Below are 26,638 nucleotides of genomic sequence, written 5' to 3' on the forward strand. Positions count from 1 at the left end.
TGTATCCTTGTAAGACTTAAGTATAAAGGTACAAGGAAGTGTGTGAATGTAAGTAAAATACACTTGATGGGGCTAGGTGGAGACAGGAGGGTTATTCTGTTGTTTGTGCCTTAACCCCACCATGGCTCAAGTGAAAAAAGTATAAAAGTATTTTCATATTTAAAAATGATATTTGGCACTGCGCAAGGTTCAAAAAGGCATTCAGTTTACATACTTAGATTTCAGGTAGTCACAGGTAGACGTGCACCCAGAACTGTCATTGATCTATTTTTTTAATTTAGTTTTTCTTTTTTTGTTTCATTTTGCAATCATTCTGAGCTGAGAGGTTCTAGGTTTGTTTGCTCCAATTTTCAGTATATTTGCTTCTAGCTGACTGAATAGCCTTCCTCATTTCTTTCAAGTCATGTAACTATATTACTTTCCACTCTGCCAGACCCACCTCTCTTAAATATAGAAAATAAATATATGTACATTATCCATGTATATGTGTAGAGATGGTAAGAGCTGAAAGGTCATAGTCAAAATATCACAGATTTGAATGAAAAATACATATTTTGAGAAATTAACTATATTGGAGCAACAGAAATACAATCTACCATTGGAATAGAGGGTATTTGTCCTGGTTTGTTTGAACTTCAGCAATCTTATTACTAAAAAGGAACAGCAAATAAAATGAAAATACTGAAATCTGAAGAAACTTTGCATGGAGAAACATGATTATTGCTTCATCCTAAAAATAAACATCTATTTTTTTGTGGAATATATTTGTATGATTTTAAATGACTGCAACCCTTCCCTATCCTTTCTGTGGGTTAATACTGCTTGCTTATGTTTCAGCTGTTCTTTCATCTTTCAAGAGATCGAGTATTCTCAGAGGAGCGCTCTCGCTTCTACGGCGCAGAAATTGTCTCTGCGTTGGATTACTTGCATTCAGAGAAGAATGTTGTCTATAGGGACCTAAAGGTAAGGCAATTACGTCAATTGGATGTACTGGATGGTTTCTTTAGATTCGCCTGTGCTGATTATGTACGGCACATTGTTTGTAGCTTGATCTGTATTTTTCTTTGTCAGTTACGTAATTTTTTGTTCCTTTTCAGCTGGAAAATCTCATGCTGGACAAGGATGGTCACATTAAAATCACAGACTTTGGCCTCTGCAAAGAAGGAATAAAAGACGGGGCCACAATGAAGACTTTCTGCGGGACACCAGAGTATTTGGCACCTGAGGTACGGTCACATACTGTAGATGTCTGCTAGACTGAACTTGTAATTATAACTTTATTTTCTGGTTGACTAATGAACCACTACTGATGAATCTTCAAAAACTTCAGTAAGAAAAACTGAAATTGACCAAAGGGGATTTTAACAAACTCCATGTCGTCCGTGGATGACAGTGTTTGGATTATTCAAATGGAGCCTTGCTTTGTCTATCAAGGTTATAAAAATCAGACGTCTAATAATACATGTACATCTCTAGATCCATGTAGGGTGGGCGCTTATACTTTCTGTAAACCAACGACTAAAACTGCTTATATCCCATAAACAATGAAATACCCCCTCTTCCTTCCCAGAAGTTCTTGTCTTGCCTTCAGTGTGTTTTTCTTTGTTATGGAGCACTTGCAACCCAAAAGGATTTAAAAAGAGAAACAATTCCTCTTTACACTTCATCAAAGTGGGCCACATAGAAATCCAGCAGTGTTACGATAGCACCTTGGAAATAAGAGATATACAGTGCTTCCTCTTTATTTCACTATGTGACTTGCATAAACAGTGAAATATTCAAATCCGAGAATTCTAGTAGTACGAAAAATTGACCCAACCATTAATACTGTACCAAATTCAATAGCACTTGCTTTGGTGAACCCCCACCCCAGCAGCTGTGAAGGTGTGTGGTGTTCCAGCCCCTGCGGTCTCTGACAGATGGAATGCGGTTGGGGGGGTGGGGGTGTGCTCACGTTGACACAGTTGTTGTCTAGTTGTTTTTAGCCTCTATTTGGAATTTGTTGCGGGTTTGGCAGCTCTTTGGAAACGTGAGCTTCCGCTTAGAGGAAAGGCCACTGCAGCTACAGCTGCTTCTCCTTTGCTCTTGTATATTCAAGTGCACAAATGTCCTGAGTTGTTCAGTCCTGACTCATGGAAGGTGCACGCATTTCCCTTATTGTTCTCTTAAACTAGACTGCCATACAACAGTATTTGGTGTTAGTATTAAAGGCAGTGGGAACTGTCTAATTTTGAAATGTAATTGAATGTATTTACATTATAACTATGGCAGAAAATACAAATTTAAAAGGTGTTCCCTGCAGCATTTGCTAATCAGAATTACACTTGACGGACACATCACTTAGACGTAATAAAATATTGAAAGTCTGAAAAAGTCATCAGGTTTATTCTTCAATGCTTGACATGTGAAGACATCTTTTATACAGAGTTATTTTTTTAAGGGTGAATTTTAACTGACAGTCTGCCCAGGTAACACCTCTGCTTGTTTGTGTGTGTGTGTGTGCATGCAATAGAATGTGCATTATAGTGCTTGTCTGTCCAACAAATCTCACTTGTCAACTGCTTTGTTTCTTGGGTAATTGACTAGATAGAATTCTGAAAATGAAGAAAAGGAGATTTTTAGAGTTGACTCAGGCAGGGGCGAAATTACAGGCAATATTAACATTAAGTAGATAGATTATGTTTACGATTAGGCATGCTTAAAATTCAAAGGTAGACGGCACACAGTCACGCTAAAGAATCAAGAAGTGCAATTAACAAATTTTATTGACTTGTGAAATACAATTCAAAGATGCTGCAGTATGTCCACTGTCTTGTCATTTCAAATATTTCCACAAAAGAAACTTTAAAGCTACAGTGTGCAATGCAAAAACACATCATGAAAAACCATATATGTAGATGAAAAACACTAGAATGAAAGTATGGTTTTATTTTCTGGTTGATTAATAAGCCATTATTGATTAATCATAATCTCTGTAAGTAAGAAATGAGTGTCTAGTGTGGAAACACAACACGGAATAATACATTAACGTAGCATCGAAAGTAGCACTACAGCATTAAATTGTTCAATACAAAAAAAAATGCCTATTACAAGCTCTTGCAGTGTCTAATAAAAACAAAATGCATTGTAGCTTAATCAGGCTGCAGAGTCTGTTTCATCTGATATTGAAACCGCCAAAATCCGTATCATCATCAGAACCTTCATCGTTGATGATGCAAGCAATTGTCTGAATCATTCAATGCACAGAACAACTGCTTCTAGGCAATTTTTTCTGTTCATGTGAGCCACGATAATTTCCCTCAGGCATTATTTGTGCACAGTTGTTAAAATTTGGAAATTAATGGTGAATAGGTTACTTTCAGCTAAAAGTTGTGGGTGGAGTTCTTTCAAACCGGGGCAGAATCCAGTAAATGAAAATTAGCCTAAAAACTCAGTGTTAGGTATACTAAACAAAGCTAACTGTGTATGTGTTAAGTGTGCATTTAATCTGCCTAATTAACCTAGTATTCCAACTTAATACAGTTAGACATTGGATAATATTTAACTTTTGGGAATAGCAGAGCATGGCAGAATATATTGGCTATTATGTTATATTCTTTTAAAGTATTTCTGGTTTTATAAAGTGTTACCAATATTGAACCTATATGGTTTTTCAACAGTCGATCAATTTTCTAAAGAACACACATTATTTTTAATGTTTAAATTGAGAACAAAATAAACGTTCATAGATTACTGTAGTTATTCCACGAATGAGGATCGCCGAATAAATCGCAAGCCCCCCTGTTTGACTGACTGAAATACCTCTCAGAAAATTCAAAGAGTATTCTGTTTATATAACAAGGATAATTGTAGAAAAGTGTTTAAACAAAACTAAACCGCTGAGTTCTGAGAATTACTTTCCTTTGATCAAGCTCTGCTTAGCAACATGGTTTAATTTGGAACAGTGCAAATGACCCGGTCATTCTTGGGTTGGATTTGAATGAATGCAAGATAGATTCCACAATGAGATCCGGTAAGAAAAGTATTCACTCGGGACCACCAAATATGAAAAAGTTATTCAATGTTGGATCTCTCATCGCTTGTTGTATAATTGTCTATCCACACTAATTTGTCATACTTAATGGTGATGTACTAAACAGTGTTGAGTTTTTCCCCTTAATTCACAAGTAAATCCTGGTTTATGGGATAAATCTTGATACATGGTTATACACGACCAAATAAATTTCTCTACCCTAGATAATTGTCAAACAAGTCTCTCAAACAAGGTTAACTAAATGGAGTTGTGGTCTGGACCTCCTTGTAAAACTGTGTTGCATCTAAAACAGCACCTTAAAGAATAATATGCACGCAACTGTAAAATTAAGGGGTTCTACTAATGTACCCAAACCAAGAAAGTTAAATACATAGTTTAAACATGTATTAGAAATAAAGAAATAAGAAATACTTTAGAACTGGAATTTCTCTTTTATTTTTACCCTTAGTTGTTTCTTGCTGGTTTTTATATTAGTCATGTTGTTAAATGTAACATTTAAAAAAAAAAAAGATTGTACAGCTGAAACACATTTATAATCTTCCGTCTGGTGTACATGACTGAAATAAGTAGAAAACAGAATATTGAAGTACCGAAGTACAGTAATTACATTTCCAATTAACATTATTTGGCATATGTTATTGAGAGTAATAGAATCTGGGGATATACAGTGTGGGGGTTGGGGGGGCTGCAGCAATCTCAGTCTGGGCTTTTTCACACTAAAATGTTTGCATATATCTGGAAAACCAGTTTCTTTAGATTGTGGTGAAACTTTATATTAACATTATTATTTAGCATGAGTTATCAGGAGTAGCTGATTGTGGAGATACACGGAAGTGTCTCTCTGTACATTCATCTGTCTGTGTGTCACATCTTTTTTTGCATGTATCTTGAGCACACAATAAATAATTCCACATACTGTAAATAAGTCCAATACACCACTGACCACTTCATTTGCTTACCTAATGACATTTGGGTCTTAAATACCACTCAAACTACCAACTTTTCTTTGATTTTTCTTAACACTACTATGAGTACTGTGGATGCAAGTCATAGTCATGAACTTTTTCCACATACTGATTTGAGTTTACAGTGTGACGGAGGATGTTTTTAACGGACATAATTAGTTTTCTTCAACAGAGCTTTTAGAAGGGGGTGTGCACCCCTTTAGTAACAGGAGTACCCAGACGCCGGTAAGCACATTTCACCTGTTAGTCCTACAGTTTATTTTTCAGTGGTAATTATACCTGCCTTTTACTCCTCTGTGTTTTTGGAGCTGGTACAACATCGCTCCCCAATGCCTCCAGTGCAGTGAAATTACAGCCCTAATTACTTGTAAAGGATGAGGCTGGCTCCTGGAATCCTGGCAGATAAGCAGCTGTGTTGGTCTTCTACATATATGGGGCAGCTGCGGGCCCAGCTGTCGTTTTGGTGTGAATCATATGACAGGGGCTGCTGGAAATAGACCTGGGGAGAGTAATCCAATCACTTGACAAGCTTGGCTCTCCTGCTGCCCATCAAATCCCACTGTTTCCTGGCGAAATGTTGTCTTAATAATATTAGTAATATTTTTTTTTAATTTTAACTACTGTTGCAAATCAAAAGCTGTTTAACAGCTGTGTTGTACAGAAACACCTCACCACCATCAAGGCCAAGGCATTTAGGCACACACTGAACTTCTGTGGGAGCTAAAACATCTGGAATAGGAATTGTAACTTTCTGAGGACTTTTGCAACATATTTGTTTGTGGATATCAAGTATTGTACTGTAGTATTGTATGACGGGAAGGCGGTCCCACACACCTCCTGTGTTACCCTCCAAAATATCAAAGATTTTTAAATAACCACAAAGTATTACTCTTTTAAAGGAACCATTGTGTTTTGGCTTCCTCCTTTTTTATATATGTATAAAGATCTCTTAGAATCTAAGATACTATTTCAGTGAAATAACTGAAGCGTATTTTCATTGAAAGTGTTCAGTACCAGGAGTAAGTCTAGACTTGTTTTGGAGGCCTTAATTAAATTAGACAACATAAAGTTTTATGTAGTTCATGACAGCCCAATTCTCTGCATGTTATATAGTGCCAGAATAAACATTCACACTGAGATTTAAACTTTTTTTTTTTTTTTTTTTTTTTTTTACACAAGTAATTTATAAGCTTTTCTTATTTATAAAAAAATAAATGAAGAAATAAATTCAGGCAAATAAAACCTACAGTATATAAAAAGCCCCACATAAGCCTATATGTATACTGGTTGAATGGGCAGAACCGTTTCTCAGTTTTTGTTTATTTCTGAAAAGAGCCGAGTGTAGTTGTCACATTACACACCCCAAACAATGTCATGGCCTCTACTCTCAGTGCTTTTTACTGCAGTTACTCAAATATTGTGTTTTTTTTTTTCTCAGTTGTATGCCATATACATGTAACCTAAGCTAGATCAACAACAGTGTATTTTATTGAAGTAACACCTATTGACCAAAGTTATTTTTTGGTACTGGTGGCAAAGCTGAGCACTAGATGAATCTTGCCTCTGGAGAGACACTGGTGATCTAGACTGGGCTTCATAATGGCAGGCAACTACAACAGAAGAGCAGCTCCAGTACTTGACTCAAAGCACCCTAACACCAAAAATAAAATAAACACATTTTTTAAAACAGAATTATGGTTAAAAAAAAAATAATAATAAAAAAAAAAAAGCAGCATTGCTTAGTGTTTTTTAAACTGTGTATAAAAAGTTCTTTGCAACATTTGGGATCAGCCTCCAGATCTGGATCCTTCTCCTCAGAGGTGCCTGTGTACTTTCAGGTGCTGGAGGACAATGACTACGGGCAGGCGGTGGACTGGTGGGGGCTGGGCGTGGTGATGTACGAGATGATGTGCGGGCGGCTGCCCTTCTACAACCAGGACCACGAGAAGCTGTTTGAGCTCATCCTGATGGAGGAGATCCGCTTCCCTCGCACCCTGGCCCCTGAGGCACGCTCCCTGCTCTCTGGCCTGCTGAAGAAGGACCCCAAACAACGGTGAGTGGTGTCCTTTCACTCCTTCTGCATTTCAACTCCAGGAAAACATGCAGGAGCCTAACATATTGTTCCATATTGCATATAAACCATGAGAATGCAATATTGCAATACTACGGAAATTAATTACAAATTTATTTATATGAATGGAGGAAAAATGCACACCTAGCTATAACCTATAGTTTACAGGGGTCTTCTGTAACAAGCAGCAATTACAAAAAAAAATTCTATCCAGTCCAGTCGCTAAACAAAAACACAATATACAACTGGTCTCTTATTTATAGCTAAACTCAACCTTTTTGCGAGTTCATTAACCCCAGCATTACTGTACAATGTTAGAAAATGATTGAGACATTATTCTCTCTGTGTGTGATATAGAATTGCCTGCTCCTTGCCCTCTACTTTAGCACACCAGTGTATGACTATGACTGTGCTGTTTTTATTACAGGCTAGGTGGTGGTCCTGACAATGCCAAGGAAATCATGAATCACAAGTTCTTCTCTGGGATCGTGTGGCAGGATGTGTATGAGAAGAAGGTAACTACATCTGCAGCTTCTAGCTAGAACTGTGAAAAGGGAATCAAGGGACAGAGAGTGTCCACTTCATTCTCTGTCCTGTGGGGGTCGGTACGTACTTCATGCGTTAACTGCTTGAGTAATTACTTCAGATGTACAAAGTGCAGGTCCCACATGGAAACCTATGCATTTAATACAGATACTTAATTGTTCTTACCTAATGAACTAATCTTTCCAATGTTCTATATTAGGTTTGTCACCCAAGGGTCTAACGTTTGATGTCAACACTTCTGTTTGCTTCACAGCTTATCCCACCTTTCAAGCCCCAGGTCACCTCGGAGATAGACACGAGGTACTTTGACGAAGAATTCACAGCACACATGATCACAATCACTCCCCCGGGACAAGGTACTTCATGACCCAGAGATGTTAAGAAAATAACTTCAAATGTTATTTTATTGTTTGTTTGCAATCATTCTAAATTTCAGTATTTTCCTATACTTTTAGATTTTATGTCCAGCATTTTGCTAAATTTGCATCTGGGTGGAAACTGCTATTTGACTGTCCAGCCTTTCATTTTTTAAAATAGCATTTAAGTTTGTTTCTTCTGAGATTTAGTAGGATATATTGAGAATTTGCATTGATCTGAATGAAAAGTTACAACTAGAAGATTTTTAGAGGTTTTAAAGTAGATACACAAACACCAAGTACAACTTGGCTAGACAAAAGATTCTGACAATAAATGCTTTCAGATGTTTTCCAAAAATGTCCAATTTGACGAAGTCTACTTGGAAGAGTTAGGGGGGACTTAACTGAAGGCTTTAGTCTTAAAGGAGTTGACAAAATGAACCCAAACCAACTAAGTGCAGCACAGAAACAAGAACTAGAGGACAGTCAAGAGGAGATAGACTTAGGACAGAGGTAAGGATACTCTTCATACACAGAGTAGAGAGGGTATGGAATGAGTTACTTAGCCATGTTATGTATACTGAATCATTGGGATCTTTTAAGTCCTGACTTGACAAAGTTTTGAGAGAAATCAGCAACTAGGAACTAGTTGAGTGCTGACATTCATTCATAAAAAAGAAAAATGAAACACACACTTCTGTTTTTCAACATTCCTGTTATCTGTTCTTGCTCCCCAGATGACAACATGGAATCAGTAGACAACGAGAGGAGGCCTCATTTCCCGCAGTTCTCCTACTCAGCCAGTGGGACTGCCTGAAGCAGCAGCGGCTGCACTCCTCAGAAGTATTTCCTGCACACACACAACCAGACTGCATTCTCAAGGACCTATTGTGTTTTTTTGTTTTTTTTTTTTAAGCAATTTGAGTAGTTTCTTTTATATTTTTATGTTTCTGCATTACAAACTGTTCTACTTACTCCATTGTATTTCTTAAATAGTCAAGGATAAGATACTTCCTTTTAGATGGTCCTATGAAGGTTACGAGATGTAACATTTCTTACTTTTGTAGGTTCTCAGATTTTAAGCAAGCAAGAAAGAGTAGTAAGGTGATTTCATTTTGAGACCAATGCAGCCCCAAACATATGTTGTTATAGATGGTTGGAAACTATTTAAAGAACGTTCCACATCATTGTAGAACCTTTTTAATAAAAAAAAAATATTAAAATGAAAACATTAATCCAAAAGACAGTATGAAACATTGTTACTACATTTTAATATATCAGAATAACCTAATTAAATCAATAGATGTGCAATAAAAGACCTGCACACTTGCAGGACCATACACAATTTATGCAGCAAGGCTGTCCTCTATTGGATTACACTCTTTCCTATGATATTCACAGCATTAATAGCCTCAGTGAGGTGTGACAGCAGCAACAAACAAATATTTGTTATGTTTTGTTTTTAAATTGCATTTTTGTTCGTAGGATCAAGCAGTGTATTGACTTACAGATTTTGAGTTGTTCCTAGAGTTAACACTTTATTTATTTTGTGTCTACATACTAGCCATACTAGCCGTATCGTATAAGTGGTTTGCATTTCACGTGATGCGAAACACAAGTGGACGTTTGTAATGTAGGTTGTGTGAGTAAATGCTGCCTTCTAAATAGGCTTGCTACTTTTTAAAGTTTTTTTTTTTCTTACAAACAATAACTTTTTAAAAGATCTCTAGTTTGTGTAGTTTTTACACTTGCTGTTTTGTCCCGTCCCCGTTCCGCTGTGAATGGCTAGTGGTCGCTGTCCATCATCTGAGTGGTCCCTTAGTATGTAGTGTCACTGTCCGTCATTTCACCTGGTCCCACAGATCACATTGTCTAAACCAACACTAGAATTCTCTCATTCGTTTTAAATGTCAATCATCAAGAACTGCACCAACTGCACGTTCATTTGCCAGCTACAGCACCTACTGTGGATTTTAGGCAAGGTTATCCAGGTCAAAAACACGTTATTTTGGACACGTTTCAAATATTTAGTACATGATTTAATTTGACTTTAGTATGTTTAATTCTAATTATTAAACATGCTAATTTGGCCATACTAATTTAAAGAAAATTGTATTTGTAATAAATTATCCAATTAATTTGCCTTCCATTCTGCCATTCCTGCTCAATTTGTGGCAGTGTATGGACGTGGCATTGGGCAAAGTCTAGTGAAAGATGGGTAGGCCAGGACCCTCTGATACAAACATCAGCCGGCAGATTCAGAGCCTCAGAAATCGCTTTAATTCAGTGGTAACCCCACTGTAACTAATATGTAATTTTAAACAAGTGTTGAAAGATCTGACATTGAATCTAATATTAGCTTTGGTAACTCAATATTTTAGTGTAAAACGGAAATAAATATAATTAGAAAATAAAAGACTGATTGTGTTCATTGTTAGTACAAACTGAGCCGTGTCACGTTCAACATTGTCTATCTCAAGTCAGCAGCACATCTGTATTTGCACCGTAGAAGAAATTCTGTCGTCGCCATGATCTGCAATCTTCCATATTTTAGATTTTTAAGTTGAGTTTTATGTAAAATCACCAGCACCTACGTAGTACTACTGTAGAATGATCAGCCCCTAGGTAGAAAATACATAGTTAATTTACATTTATTAACAACACGTAGTATTTTATGTATTCTGATTGGTCCAAATCAATACACATACTAAATATTTGAAATGCGTAATAACCAACGCATTTTTGACCTAGATGGCCTTCCATAGGAATTAGCGGGTTAAGTCTGATTTTAATACAGATGAACCCATTTTTTTATCACCTCGCTTAATATCGTACCCCACATTTTGTGCATCCTGTCAAATGCTGCGTGGCCAGTCTTAACGGGATACAGTTCAGTTGCAATGCACCGTCGTCACCAATTTTTTCTCTTTTAATATAGTTAGGCTTGTACAAATGCACACAAAAAAACCCACCAAGTCCAACGCCTAATTTGAAAGCTCTCATCAGTCGACAATTCATGCCTTTTTTTTTAGATAATGACACAAACTGTTTAATTCCAGTTAATCATACAAAACTTATTTGTCCTGTAGTAAACTATACTGAGCATCAAAAGAAATGTATCACTTTTATATTTGAACATCAAAAGAAACCTATCATTTATATTTGGACAAAATTCACTAGATGTGATCGAAAAGTGACAAACTCTGTTTTAGAGCAGGTGCGGTGACTTCTTATTGTGTTGATTAACAATTGACATCACAAAGATGCTGCAAAATGATCTGTCGATCTTGCCAGGTTTGAAATTGCTGTCTGTGAGCACCCAAGACGACGAGCCACAGTAAGCTGCCCTAGTCCGGCCTCCAACATGCCGATTGCACGAAGGCGCTCCTCTCTTGACAGACATGGCATGTTGTTTTTTTTTTTTTTTTTCTGTGATTTTCTTTATTGCTTTTATTCAAGCTTGCACTTCAACAGCTGAAATCACTCCATATCCAGTGTCCAATCAACTGTCTCACTGATTAGGTGATTAAGTGCATATGCTTCAGTCGTAGTCACTCAAGCGTGTCATGGTCAAGGATGAATGATCGAATGATTAAAAACATTTAGTCAATGTCCATCATTATATACCTTATTTTTTTCAGAAAATAAATGTGATATAATAGTGATGTTTATTTTGATGCTCGGTATTTATGCATTTGCTTAAATGTAAAAAATAACTAAATGTATAGTATTAATTCTCTTTAATTCACATTCAGTTTTCTTTTTTTATCTCACACTCGTAATGTGCTGCTGTCATAGGCAAACATGAAACCCGATTTATATCATGACCCGCTTTACATGACAAATTATGCCTGCACGGCAATCATGATGTAAAACGGGTTAATCTGTACTTTTCTTGTTTAGCCTCTGAGACGTTTAATAAATTTAGCTGAAAACTTTTATATAAATATGGAAAATAAATTATATATTTATAATATATATATATAATTATATATATATATATATATATATATATATATATATATAACAAACTGTTAATAGTATCAAATTGTTTAAGTTAAAAGTAAACTTAATATATTAGTTAATTTTAAAAAATAAAGTTAATTTTCAATTAAAATTTCAACCCTACGTCACATGTAAGTTTACCTCTTCATCAAAACCTCACTACCGATGAAGAGTAATGACTAAAAAATCTTGCATTATGATATATATTATATATCATATATATATATATATATATATATATATATATATATATATATATATATATATATATACTTTTTTTTTTATATTGTTGTTTTTTTTTTTTATTTTTTTTTTTTTTTTTATTTTAAACTTATCGCGTGTAAATTTGACTACTTTTTTTTTTTTTTACTTATCAGTGTTTTAAATTTGACTGATGAAAGTTGCTTTGAATGTCTTTTGGTTCAAAAGATTATTGAATGTAAAGGAGTTCCAATGTTTCATAGTATAATATTCCACGCACCCAGTCCTATTTGGTAGTTCTGTTTCTGTATATTTACTTGTTTTAGAGTCTTTTTGTGTTTGGACTTCCAACTTTTTTTGTTTGTTTGTTTTGTTGTGTACTGCCTGGTATTTTAATTTCTGGTATTTCCAAATTTGTTGAACACATCTGCCAGCAGTTTAGTATTTTCAGTTGCCTCAGAAATTGTAAAAAAAAATAAAGGATATAAATAAAAAAATAAAAAAACAGTATTTCATAGTTTGTTCTGTTAAGTGAGTTTTAGAAGCAAAGTAAGTTTTAGAGAACGAATACAATTAACACCATTTTTTTTACACACAGTTCAATTGTATTATTTTTTACATGTATCATATGTTCTCCTTTTAAATGCTTAAATAAAGGATTTTAACTAAACAAGTATGTTTCTGCATTGTTTATAAATTTGAACAATTAAGGTGCATGCAAGTGCTCTTGAATGAACCTCATGAATTTATTTGAACATCATTATTTTGAAAATAACCGGTGTTCGTGGAGAGTGTATGGCATGCTGCAACTGACCCAGAGATTATTAGCCACCAAATGCTTTCAATGTGTTATTGATTTGCTTTGTTAGCAGAATAGTGGACATTTTGTTTACTAAGTGGGGTATGTTGTACAATTTAATTATTTATGTGTGGTGTTTGAGTACAAGGAGGAAAATGGTGGTGGGGGGGGGGGGGGGGTGGGGGGGGGGGGGGGTGTTGTACTTCCTTGGTCATTTCACTTGGAGTAAAATTTGTCCCCACCCCTTCAACACCTTATTTCCTGTCAAAAACCACCATCCAGTAAAAGCTGAGAAGAAAGCTATGTGTGGTCCAATGGTTAAAGAAACAGGCCTGTAACCAGGAGGTCCCCAGTTCAAATCCTGGCTCACTCACTGTGTGACCTTGAGTTAGTCACTTAACCTCCATGTGCTTTTGGGTCAGATGTTGTTGTAAGTGACTCTGCAGTTGATGCACCTTAGTCTCTGCAAGTCACCTTGGATGAAGGCGTCTGCTAAATAAACAAATTATTATAAAGAAATGATCTAGGAAGTGAAAATTTGACAGCATTGACTTTCTTTTAATATTGTGTAGTACCACATATCATTTTTAAATACTGTTAACTATTTTTTCATAACTTCACATGTGAAGCCTGTTACGTGAATAGAAGTGCAAGGCAGCTGAGATGTATAGAATTATCTCATTAGCTTTATCAACGTGTAATAAGCTAAAAATAAAATACAAATGAAATGTGTTAAGAATTGGTCTGTAAGATAATTCTATCTAATTATAATGTGGCAGGGATCCAAGGCAATGTTTTTTCATTGCAGGATTTGGTTTCACTAGGTGCCTGTTTCAGTTCAACCTCTTCCAGTCATGTGGAGTGGCCTGCATCTGATACAAGGCTTGAGAATGGGGGGATTATAAACGATAATCCACCTCACGGCTTGAGTTCCCTTTGATTTTGGGTCACGGCCCCTGACACAACATGTTAAATTATTTTCCATAATCCACTTCCTTGTGCATGCTGAACTTGGGGAATTACATTGTGGTCGGTTTTGCAAGTCATTGTAATGTTGAGTTAGAATGGAGCTGTCCATCTTATTTGGTTCATTACCAGATAGTTCCTAAAGAATCACACCCATAAATACGTGTGTGTGTGTGTGTGTGTGTGTGTGTATATATATATATATATATATATATATATATATATATATATATTTTACACACACACACACACACACTACCAGTCAAAAGTTTTAGAACACCTCCATTTTTCCAGTTTTTATTGAAATTTACGCAGTTTAATGTCTCCATGTACTCTGAAATTAAAGCATAGAACAAATAAACAATTGGAGATAAAAAAGAAATCATGGAATCATTTTGTTGAACAAAATTTAATTTAAACTTTTGACTCATCAAAGTAGCCACCTTTTGCCGATATAACAGCTGAACACACTTGTGGCATTCTTTCTACAATGGAAATCAAATATTGTTCAGAAAGTTCTTCCCAACACTGTTGCAGAAGTTCCCACAGATGTGTTGGACTTGTAGGTTGCTTTGCTTTCACCCTTCTGTCCAGTTCATCCTAAACCAGCTCGATGGGGTTTAAGTCTGGAGACTGTGCTGGCCATTCCATGATTTGAAGCCTACCGTCTTGTTCTTTTCTTCTAAGGTAGTTCTGACATAGCCTGGAGGTATGTTTTGGGTCATTATCTTGCTGTAGGATGAACCCCTGACCAACTAGACGTATACCAGAGGGCATTGCATGGCGCTGCAAAATGCTGTGGTAGCCGTTTTGGCTCAGGGTGCCACTCACTCTGTGCAAGTCGCCGACTCTGGATCCAGCAAAAGAGCCCCAGACCATCACGCTTCCTCCTCCATGTTTGACAGTTGGTGTCACACATCGAGGAACCATCCTTTCGCCTACTCGACGGTGTACAAAAACCCTGCGTGATGAATTGAAGATTCCAAATTTTGATTCATTGGTCCATAAGACCTTCTTCCAGTCTTCAGTAGTCCACTGGTGGTGCTTCATGGCTAAGGCAAGCCTCTTTTTCTTATTTTGCCATCTTAGCAATGGCTTTCTTACTGCCACACAACCTGTTAAACCTGCAGCTCAAAGTCTTCTCTTCACAATTGAAACTGAGACTTGCTTACTTCGACCAGTGTTAAGCTGTGCTTGAAGCTGTTGTCCTGTGAGCCGCCTATCACACAAGCTGTTGACTCTCAGAAACTTGTCTTCTGATTCTGTTGTGGCTTTGGGTCTGTCAGACCTCTTCCTGTCACAGTTTCCTCCAGTTTCCAAGTGCCTTTTGATGGTGTAGGAAGCTGTACTCACTGACACCTTGGCTTTCTTTGCAATTTCTCTAAAGGAAAGACCTACACTTTTAAGGGTTATAATGGTCTGTCTGTCTTCCTTTGTTAATTGCCTTTTTCTTGCCATTATGATAGCAATATACTACTTCCTGCAGTACAATACTGTCCAAATGATGCTATTTTTCAGTTTTTGGTAACCTAAACTTTTTTTTTTTAACCTCTAGCAGTTTACTGCTTATCTTTGTACTATTTCAGGTTATTCACTGGACTTGAACTGCTTAAATTTAAATAAAAACTGATAAAATGGGGGTGTTCTAAAACTTTTGACCGGTAGTGTATATGGATAATTAGTCCCAAAAAATAGATTAAAGGTTTAAACAGACTTTTAAAGACAAAGCTTCAGTATGTTTCTGCTTCTTAAAAATATGTTTTATATTTAAAGCATTTATTTTACTGCATTTGCTGCATTTGTATAATGCTTGCTTCTACCAGACTACAGATAGCCCATGTAGCCTTTTTAAAGAGCCTTAAATTGGTTACGTTACATCTCAATCAAAAAGAATATATAGAGGAGCTCGTGAGTCTTATATGGACCATAAATCATTCTTTAGACTGCCCTGATTCAGAGAATCAAATATTCTGCTCATATTCTTTTTTTTTTTTAGCGTGAAAAAGGTTTAGTGCACCATACAATTTAAACATAAGACAATTTTACAATTCCAGGAGCTCCCATGTTGTGTTTACAGCTGTGGATGTACAATATGTTGCTCTCTGCTTCACTTCCTGGGTTATAACCGGATGCATGATCATTGTACAAGAAGAGTGAAGAGAAAGAAAAAAAGTAAGCAGATTAATGTAAAGATGGTCTGGAGTCAGTCGTTTATGTTTTGGAAATGAAGTTGCCACTATTTCAGCAATATACTGAGTTGTGAATTTCTTAGAGGAAAAACACAGTTAGTAGTTCGGCAGTCAGACTCACAGAGGAGCAGAACCGGGAGGTAATGTGTGTTCCTTAATGTTTGGGTAAAACAGAATGCACCAAAGGTTCATATATTGAAACTCTAGCTCTAATTTGGACATAAAATTGAGCATCATTGCGGGACAGCTTTAAATCATGCTTGGTATGTTTAACATCTAAGAGGCGTTTCCTTTCAAGCATTTAGATCCTCTATTACAAACTAGTTTCTTATGGGGAAAAACCGTGGGAGACGGATGCGCCTATTCTACATCTATTGTAAAATGTTGAGAGATAACTATCAATACCTACTTCTACACAAAGATGGCACTCAAAAAGACTGACACACTGAATAGAAGGGGTGCGTTGGTCTGGATGGGGAAGCTGTGACCAACTGAAAAGAAACTAGCAGTAGTAATTCACTGGGCTGAAGCACTTCAGAGGGAGCCCTTAATTGGGGAGGGAAACGGGGGTCAGTTTGTGGAAGGGGTCGGGACCTTCAAGCGTCCCGGCAGGGGAATGTAATCCCCAAAACAAAAACCTATAAGGCGCCAGATAGTGGGAACTACCCGCTACACTCTTTCAAGCCGAAATAAATATTGGGAGGGGTTCTAACATTCATTTAGATACCTTGCCTAAAGGAAATGAATGATTGACGGGTTGAATGATTCTTTGTCTATCAGAAGTGGGGAAAAAATGTGTCATCTGTCAGTACATCTGCTGTCAGCTAAATTGATGGGCCTGATGGAGAGCTGTGAGGACTTGAACGCCGCTTGGCATGACTGCCAAGCACTTAAAACAAATTCTAGGAAGAAGAATATAAAACAAAACGCTTGTGGCTGCTGTTAACGGCATTCTTGAGAGGTGGAAAACACAATTTAGTTGAATAACATTTCAGAATTGGTATTCAAATTGATTTAGGATACACCCACACAGGGTTAAGGCTGGCTTTGGGTTATATCCCTTATAAAAGCTAACCCTGGCAAATTTGCCCAGACGTTATTTTCCTATGGATATACTATGCATTTACAATATTTGCCATGTTCCTAATATGCTTTACCATACTTTTGTTCTTTACAAAGTGCATATGTGCTCTACTATGCTTTTGCTATGCTTTATTACACTTTGCTATGCTTTTACTTTTTGTATCTTTATGTTGTGCACCAAGCACTGTTTTAGAAAGTTTCTTCTTCCATTCCTGCAGCTGTTGTAGTTTGAATTGCTATACAGAAGAAGAAATCCTAGAAGAAGTGTTGTTTCACCCCTGATGGCTTGCAGTTTTCAGGGGTGGGACATTTGTTACCTCTTAGATCATTTTCTTATTAAATGTCTTGGTATCCCTGAAGAGATACTCATCCCCTCTTTAAAAAGCAGTGGCACCCAAAATATTATCCATTTACTAGCAATGCAGAATGTCTGAATGGGATATTTGATCTTCATTTATATTACAGGAGTTCCTACAATTGTAACTGACAAGAATGGCGCTTACCATTGCAGAAACCCTTTTTGAGGTAAATTGAAGAACAAATACGTACTGATTAACATTGCAGAGTCGATGAGTATCTGTTTGGTGATACAAAGATATTTTGTCAGCAACAGCAGGGTAAAACAGGCAACGACTTCGCACCCCAAGCATCTCAAACCAGCAGGGTGGTCCGACGCTTCTTGTTATGTCAGAAATAATAGGCTTGGCTCTTTCTCTTTCGTCACGGCATAGAATGGTCTAAAAATAGATATTTCACAATTTATATTTATATATATTATTATATTTCACATAATATTTATTAAAGCAGAATGATCCTTTTTCTCGTCTGTTGTTCTACAACATTCACAGAAAATCGTGAATAACTGTGAAGAAAAATTCAGCCTTAACAGTAGGATTTGAAGTCATGGCGGTAGTCCAGGCCATTAAGCAGCCAATGACTAGATGGTGCTGCTGGCTCCTATGTCTGTAAGGCAACTCCCAAACTCAGGTGAAAGCAACTTAACGTAGAGTTATATAAAAAAATTGAAAACACAGGATCTCATTAAGGGCAATAAGACCTACCTGCCTCCTATAGTGTTGATTGAGGAACCGCAGACATTCCTGTGATCTGTGGTCTAGGACCTTTACTAATTGTTTATCAGCAATCAATCTTAAAGCTCCAGTGCCCCATAATCCTGATTAATTATAGTAAAGTATAGTTATTTGGTATCTGTAGACTATACACGTCTGCAGGTGAGCCTTCTGTGCAGCTAACGTTATCAGAAATGTTTGTTAATCATTATAAAAAGCAGAATGTAGTATTTTTACAGGACTACTCTTCCTTAATCAAGTTAGGAATGTTTCTTTTTCCTGCAGTAGAACCTCTCACTCACATATTCAGCTGAATTTTTTGCAGGTTTTCATGACTTGGTGCATTTCAAAAAGCTTTGTAGTTATATTACTACATTATGTTATACTAAAGTAAACAATAAAAAGCATTAGCATGTAATTGTGTAGCAATATTAGGGTTACTCTTTGCACAATAAGACATACAGTTAAAAGCAACTAACCATGTGAAAATATAGTGGAACATCACACTCTAGTGGTCAACTAAGGAACTGCCATTTTACACTAACCGTACAATCAAATGCAGCTTTAAAAAAAAAAAGAAAAAAACAGGGTTTCTGTAAAAACATAGTACAACATTGCACTCTAGTGTTAAACTGAAAAACTGCCACTGAGGGTTACAGCAAATAACCCAAGTTATTCTAGCTGAATCTGAGCAGTTATAGACAACAGTGTTTACCAAAGCAATCCAAACTAACCAAAATGCTGACTGATGGAACACAACAACATGATGCCTTGCCTCATTCACAATGCACAGTCTGTGCTCATTCACACAATCTGCTACTGTAGTTTAATAGAACGACCAGTGCACTCTTTACAGGGCTGTGTTGGGGCATTGAGTGAACCCCCATTGAGATTTTCCTTGGAAAATATAACTTGACTAGCAGACTCCACTGGAAAACCACATGTCCTTATTATCCCTAACAGACGATGAAGCCCCAGCACTGGGATCTTTATCTATATCTATAGTGAAGGCAGGCCTACGTACTGAATGTACATCTGTCACATTGTATATTTTTCATCTTATCCAGTTGTCATGAAACTAGTTATTAATATTATTTAGCATAAAGTATTCAGTGTATGAGCTTGTGGGGCCATATGGAGGTGTCTCTATGTACTGTACATCTGTCCGTCTGTATGTCACTCATACAATTTTACACGTATCTTGAGAGCACTGTAAATCAGTCATTTTAGCATGCTCATTTGCTTACCTGATGACATGTGGGTCTTAAACAACACAACTTAAACATCTTAAAACAATTTCTTGCATTTCTTATTCTACACTGTTCCATGCTTACTGTTGCTTTACATCGTGGTCACCAGCCTTTTTTTCATACTGATAAATCTAGTTTTTAATTTACAGCTCTGGCAGGGGGATGTATGTTACTGACAAGTATTATCGTAGACTGAAGAAAAAAGTGCAAGGTTCTATTCTGCCAAGGTGCATCATTAGAGACAATATCAACTGTGGTTTCAGTTTACAAACCTCATTGAAATACAGCAGCTTTCATCAGGCTGCACTGGATCAATACAACTGTGGTGCTCCTTGACATGAATTGAAAAGCACAAGATGCTGCAACAGTATTACTGGCACTCTCTCAGGGTTCAGTTGCATTACCGTTAGGAAAAGTCAGAGACTTCTCCTTTACATTGTCGGGGAGAGGGGTGGGGGAGTCAGTCAGGTAACTGTACATCTTTAGAACAACCTGCTGTAAGGAGTGATAACTATGGTTTTAAAATCCATGTTCTTATTATCACAGACTGGGGGTATTTCTCTATGTATGCAACATTTCAGAGGTTTGTATAGCTCTTGAGAACTGCTTGCTCGAATGTCACAGAACAGTTTAACGCAAAGTTATGTCAAGTGTTATAATTTCAGGGTATACGGAGGCAGTCTGTCCGTTGGACTGTCTTTCTGTATGTCATTTCAGAGTTTTACATATATCTACAGAACAATGTGTCTAATTGTGATGAAACTTGAAATTGATGTAATCTGGAGGTATATGGAGTCTGTCCAATTATTGGTTTGTATGTCACATTATTACATATTTCTAGAGATCCGATTAACGAATAAAAAAAAAAAACTAAAACTGAAAAGGCATTCTATAACTTTGGTTAATAAGAGTATCAGATTTGCAGCAGTTTTGCCATTTGCATTGTAGTTAAATTAGACACCTGAAAAAAAAAAAAAAAATATATATATATATAAAAGAAGAACTACACATTTGTCAGTACAGTAATATGTTAATAAAGCTAAGAGGTGAGTAAAACCTTGTTTGTCTCTTTTAACAATACATATGTAATGTAGGCTGGATCATAAGGGATTACTGGAGGCAGCCACACTTTCTCATGTGTTTGTATATCTGAAGATCGGCTTAGCCAATTGTCATGAAACTTGGTATTGAAATGATTTAGCATAACTGATTGAATGAATATCAGATTCTGCAGAGATATATGGGGGGTGTTTCTATCATTTTCAGCACATCTTTTCATATATCTGGAGAACAAACAAAAAAAACGTGCTGACCAGCGCAACTATACATTAATTAACGAATGGAGGTGAACAACTGGCTCACCTCCATTCAACTAGTTCACCCCCCCCCCCCTCTTGCACACTTTTATTATTCTTCACAAACACAGGAACAAACTTCTAAATACTACAAACAAAACAAGACCCAAGCTTCAGCTAGCTTGTGTATTCTTTCTCTTACTCTTTTTCTCTGTCCCACTGTTCAAGGTTGGCATGCACTTTCACTGAACCATTTCTCCAAACAAACATTTCCTTCTTTTATAGTGCATGGACAAGGATTAAGTGTGCAATGGTGGCCATCTTGGCCCCAGACTGATCTTCCTCTACAGATGAGCCAAGATGGCTGCCAACCTCCGTTTTGCCACAGACATATCATTGTAATGATTCTAAGAGGTTATTCTACGGAAGTCCTTTATGCTGTAGGTGGCTGCTATTATCCACACATATCAATATTGTGTTCGTTTTCCCCTGAATTCTGCATACCATGCATTTCAACAATGGCTTCTCTGTTCTCTTTATATACCATGGTCTTAGAGATATGTACCTGTGCCAGAACACCCTCACAGTGCTTTAAATAGAATGCTCTGCTCCCTGTGCAGGAATGTCAGTTTCTCATAGTTTTTTTTCTGTCTGTAAAAGGTACATTATAGGTGCCATCATAGATAAGGTATGCTATTAATATTCTGAGGTGTTGGACAGGACTTTTTTGTGAACTGGCATTGTGTCTTGCATTTCATCTGTAGTATTTTTGTAAATTGTTTTACAGGTAGAAATTAGGTCACCCCTTACAGAAAAGTCAGGACAAAACTACATTAGAGGACTGCATTATAAAATGAGTATGCTATCCTAAATACACCTTAGTAGAACTAATAGGGACCCAGGCTGTCATGGCTCTAGGCCCCCAGGACTTCAGAGACCATATCTTCAAAGGGTTTGCGCCAGTTTTGAATTAACTCCTACTTTTTGAAAGAGGTAAACCCCCTGTTAATTTTATTAAACTACAGTAGAACTAAACAACTAAATGATATTTTTAAGTCATCTTGTACCATCTCACTGTGTTTCGTTTCTCATTTTGTTACACTGACATGATTTGCATTCTCCTTTCAAAAAAATGGAGGAAATGCTTTGAAAATATGGTCTTAAACATCTTGACTGAGGAGCTCACACCCAATGAATGTTTGTTTTATATTGGTCCAAACAGCGCAGGCATTAAAAACAAAGGTTACACATGTATGATTGAGCTGAAGTCAAAGTGTATTAACACCCACACACCAAACATCAGTGTTCATGAATTGGCCCATGGCCTGTAACATTGTCAGGGTTGTTTGGGAAAGAATACTATAGTATTTGTGTCAATACTATTTTTCAGTCAAACCTGTTGTCATTCTTGTTAATGTCAATGCTTATTATCACCACATTGAAATATCCTGTACAGAATATAACGGGACAGGTTCCTGATAATATCACTTGTAAAAACATACAATATGAAAGTACGTATTTTAAGTTGCTCAACAGTACTGAAAGATTATGAGGCATATTACACTTGTTTATTTTTAATTTTTTATTTAATTTAATTTTTTTACAGTTTATATGATTTTTAGCTTGTACAATATACTATACACATACAGTATATAAGACTGTACTGAGTGGAAATGTTATTAATGAACACCACTTCAATCATTGCAATACCCAGGTCTATATTTTCAAGTTCCGTTGCAAAACAGGTCTATTTGCTGTATCAACAGCGTGTTTTAATTCAGGTTATTTGCAAACTGTTTATTGTCACTATAGTTGCTCGGTCAATCTGAAGTGATATAAGGCTACTGTAGTTCTTTTTTTTTTATTGTGTATTTTTGTGTCTCATTAAATTGTTTAAACATATTGACAATTGATTATTTTTATTAACCCTCATGGAAATTCCAGCAGTGGCCGGCCCTGGTGTATGCTGGTTTTCAGATGGTACAGTAGTACTGGTTTAGGAGACTGGTTGGTGCTGGTTGAACAACAGGTTAAGCTAGATCAGGAAAAAAAAAAAAAAGGTCCTTTACAAATCCCTTTGAGATTTTAAGATCTCTATGCCATTTAATATTTCTCCCAATTCTCAACTACAGTAATATCTGGTCACCAGCTAAACCGCAGGTGGTAGAATCCCAAACATTAATTTCGCAATATGCCTGTACCTACACAATGTATGCTTTAAGTATTGTGCTGCATAGAAACAGACAGAAACGCGCTTCAAGGGTGGCAGACCTGTTTTTCCTGCCTTTGGGAATCAGGCAGGGTTGTAGTTTTGGCTGGTTGGAGTGGGTTGCGTCACCAACCTTCAAGGCGGATTGGGGGCGGTGCTGCTCTTTGCTCACTGACAATCGCACAGATTGCAACAGCACGGCGAGGGAGCTGAACAGAGGGTGTGTGCATTATACCTGGCTTTTCACTCCGCTTGCATCGACTGCATTCTTTCACGCATTAATAGGGTTGGATCCCGTTCATTTATGGAAGCGAAAAGGGATTTGCTTCTACGAATTTCATGATCATTTCGGCGTCGGTGGATTTTCTGTGGGAATCTGTGTGGATTATAGGTAAGGTTTCCAGACCGGGAATATGAAATTGACAAATGCAGGCTCCCAGAGACAGCTGATTTCAGAATGGTGTTTGGCCTGCTACCGCCTTAACGAAGCAAGCACCTTGCCTTTTCAGAGTGACAGGGAAACGGTAGCCTTAGAATCGTTTGCTGTCAAGAGATTTTCTGGTCGACAAAAACGAGGAAGGTTAAGAATGCAAAATTGCAGAGTAAAGCAAAGGGATAAACTGCAAGCACGCACTGATTTCACCCCGGTTTGGACATTAATCGCTGCATTCCTGGTCGATGACTGTTGTTATGTATGTGTATGTGTGTGAATTATCTACAAACTTGGTAATATATATATATATATATATCATATATATATATATATATATATATATAATAATATATATTATATATATATAGTTTGTACATTCATTCCGAATCATCCGATTGCGTTTCACCACAATACTAGGTTATGATGTGTCGCTGGGTCTCGACTGCAGGTACCAGCTGGTCTGTCTGCTTACATTATTTACTAAATATTTCTCCCAAGTGAACTGTATTGACAGTTGTCTTTAGGGACTATATGGTTGAATTCATCAACGCCTATCAATAAAACTAATTCCAGTAGCGGTATATAACTGTTTTGTAAGCCACAATTTAATGAAATACATTTTTTTATAACGAGGGCTGTTTTCGGTCTTGTATTTTCTTATTCTGTAATATTATAATAATAATGTTTCATATTAAAATCACTGTTTTTCATTTTCGTTATTAATTCACACATTCCTTTTGGAAGTGAAGCGTACTGTAGCTTTAAATTTTGTTAAGTGCTGTGATTATGAATCCAGGCCCGTTTTAGTAAAACTATAATAGTAATAACCCTATGTTGCTGTTACAATGTGCTATGGTGTAACATGCACATCCATTTTCATTATTTACCCTATTTATTGTGCCAAATTTCAAAACAACATATTTGTTAGATTTATTATATTATCAGTATACGTACTGAAGCAAATGGATAAAGCGCTGTTGTAGACTGTAGAGACAGATGTGGTAGACGTGTTTTTAACAAGCATAAATAATGTACAGTGATACCAATTCTGGTGGCATTGCCCCTGAATTTTAAGATGATGCTTAATCCTGATGACTTCTGTTGAATTATTAATATATTCCGAGAATGTACCTTTAAGCCCCCTGATTTCAGTGTAATCATTCATAGTAATTCTTGCTTCAGATTTTTACTAATGAATTCCAGTATTTGTTTGTTTATTTGTTAAAACTACATGGGTTTTTATTCCAGTTTAAATTTCTCATATTTCCAAAGATTTACGTATGAAATAAAAAAATAAAAAAATGCTGGTTGAGCAGCTTGTTTACCTGGGGGGAAACTTAAAAAAAGTGTTTAATTTGCATTATGGATTTAAACACAAAACTACAATGCATTTCACCAGGAAAAAATAAAAAAAAAAATCATTTTATTTTAGCTAAATATTCCCTGACTGATCAGTACTGCAAGTTATATAGGCTCTGTAATTACATTTGTGTTGTATCATAGCCAATAAATGTGACTTTTAGCTGTCTTTACTAGGTTTGGATCACCCCAGATGTTACACACATGGATTGAAAATGGCTTGGATTAGGACAAAAACGTGCAATCTAAGGGGGCGGAAGATTTTAATGTAGAGGAAGACATGGTCTATAATGGGTCACAGGATGATCAAGGATAAAATATGACTCCCTTAAGTTACAGATGCACAGCAATAAGCTCAGGTCTGATAATTAGGCTCATGTAAACTGGGACAGTTTTTAGTCTAAATTTTAAAAAAATTGGACTGAGTCTGATAGAAAGGAAATTCCACAGTTTGGGAGTATACAATCTGAAAGCCCTGTCACCTTTAGTGCTTGGTGCTGGTGAGGGAGAGTAAACCAAGGTCAGAGACAGAAAGGGTGTGTGCGTGGTGATCAGTGTGTTTAGTTATGTAAAGGTAATCCGTACAGATTTCTAAGTGAGAAGCAAGATCTTGAAATCGATATAAAAGCTATATGGCAGTCAAAGCAAGGAGGCAAGGCTGAGTTCAGTCTTCTGATTTATATATCCCTGTTCATATTGTTTGAGCACACAACAAAAACAAGATGGTTCAGCATACTTACCGTTTTACACCTCATATGAATTCAGTCACTCCTATGAAATATTTGTTCTACCCCCATCCCTGAATAATTATGACCTGGTTTATTCAGTGTGATTATCTTTTGTTTACATCTTTCTAAATAAATGAAGCAGAGGCCTAACCTTCATTTATATGTTAATGTCAGTATGCATAAACAGGCCCTACAGTAAATCAGCTGAACTCTGTTACTCTCACAGGGGAGTCAAGCATCATATGAATAACAATCTTTCTGTGGTCCTTTTGGAATTATAGTGTTGATTTACAGTATATTAATCTATAGTTGACTATTAATTATGATAAGTAGGATAAATCCAAGGCTTAAGGATAGATTGCTAATTTAATATTCTTACATTGAAAAAGAGCATCTAACTCAAAAGTCACTTTGTCTCACTTGGGGTGCATTTTCATTTTCTAATGAGTTTTGCTACTGTATCAGAGGCAATGTGCAGTATGGCGTCAACTTCCTGGTTTTAAGTCCAACACGGCTCAAAGTGAAATACCATTGGCAGCCTCAGCCATTAGTCAGCATCATCAAACCAACCCACAGTTTGGTTCTGGCTGAAGCAGTCAGCCGGAGAGAGGCCCAGGACTGAATGCTGGGAGGTGCGCTTGCTGAATCATGAAGGGAAGCTCATTTGATTCCAGCCAGTGCCATCATCTTTCATGAGTTTAAATTCATTTTAAGAATGCGTAGGAAATAATGTATGAATTTGGGTCTTGAAATTATGTGTAGCAAAGCTGTTTAGGTTTTTCGGGAGGGGTAGTTCGTTATACATAAAGCCTTGTAAGTTGTAGTGTGGACAGACACATGACATATGTCAATACTGAGAAGATGCCCTTGTGGTGCCTGAAGGCAGAGTCAACAGTGTGCTTGATATTGCTTTTAAACTGTGATATACAGCTGATGTGTTGGCCCAGCTTGGATGCTACAATCTACCCCAGAGATGACAGTATTACAGTGACTGTAAAACATCTTGGGGATATATTTGAATTTAAATTGAAATCAAGATTTGTTAGCTTTTTTCTTCTTAATAATAATAATAATAATAAT

The 26,638-nt window shown here is 36.6% G+C and overlaps 2 protein-coding genes across 6 annotated transcripts in view; both read left to right on the forward strand.

Moving 5' to 3' along the window:
- Positions 1-10,322, forward strand: part of LOC121330210 (RAC-alpha serine/threonine-protein kinase) — a 52,058-nt gene extending 41,736 nt beyond the window's left edge. Inside the window, exons 9-14 of the mRNA XM_041276552.1 lie at positions 838-963; positions 1,098-1,226; positions 6,837-7,051; positions 7,497-7,584; positions 7,869-7,971; positions 8,709-10,322. Of these exons, the coding sequence (XP_041132486.1) occupies positions 838-963; positions 1,098-1,226; positions 6,837-7,051; positions 7,497-7,584; positions 7,869-7,971; positions 8,709-8,788 (741 nt within the window). The 3' untranslated portion in view covers positions 8,789-10,322. The remainder of the gene's footprint in view (positions 1-837; positions 964-1,097; positions 1,227-6,836; positions 7,052-7,496; positions 7,585-7,868; positions 7,972-8,708) is intronic.
- Positions 10,323-23,223: 12,901 nt separating this feature from the next.
- The window catches only part of LOC121329771 (centrosomal protein of 170 kDa protein B-like), a 52,794-nt gene continuing 49,379 nt past the window's right edge, over positions 23,224-26,638 (forward strand). For all 5 annotated transcript variants that reach the window (XM_041275547.1, XM_041275548.1, XM_041275549.1 and 2 more), the window contains exon 1: positions 23,224-23,429. The gene's annotated coding sequence lies outside the window, so the exon portion shown is untranslated. The remainder of the gene's footprint in view (positions 23,430-26,638) is intronic.

This window comes from Polyodon spathula, chromosome 17 (assembly GCF_017654505.1).
Source record: "Polyodon spathula isolate WHYD16114869_AA chromosome 17, ASM1765450v1, whole genome shotgun sequence".
Classification (NCBI taxonomy): Eukaryota; Metazoa; Chordata; class Actinopteri; order Acipenseriformes; family Polyodontidae; genus Polyodon; species Polyodon spathula.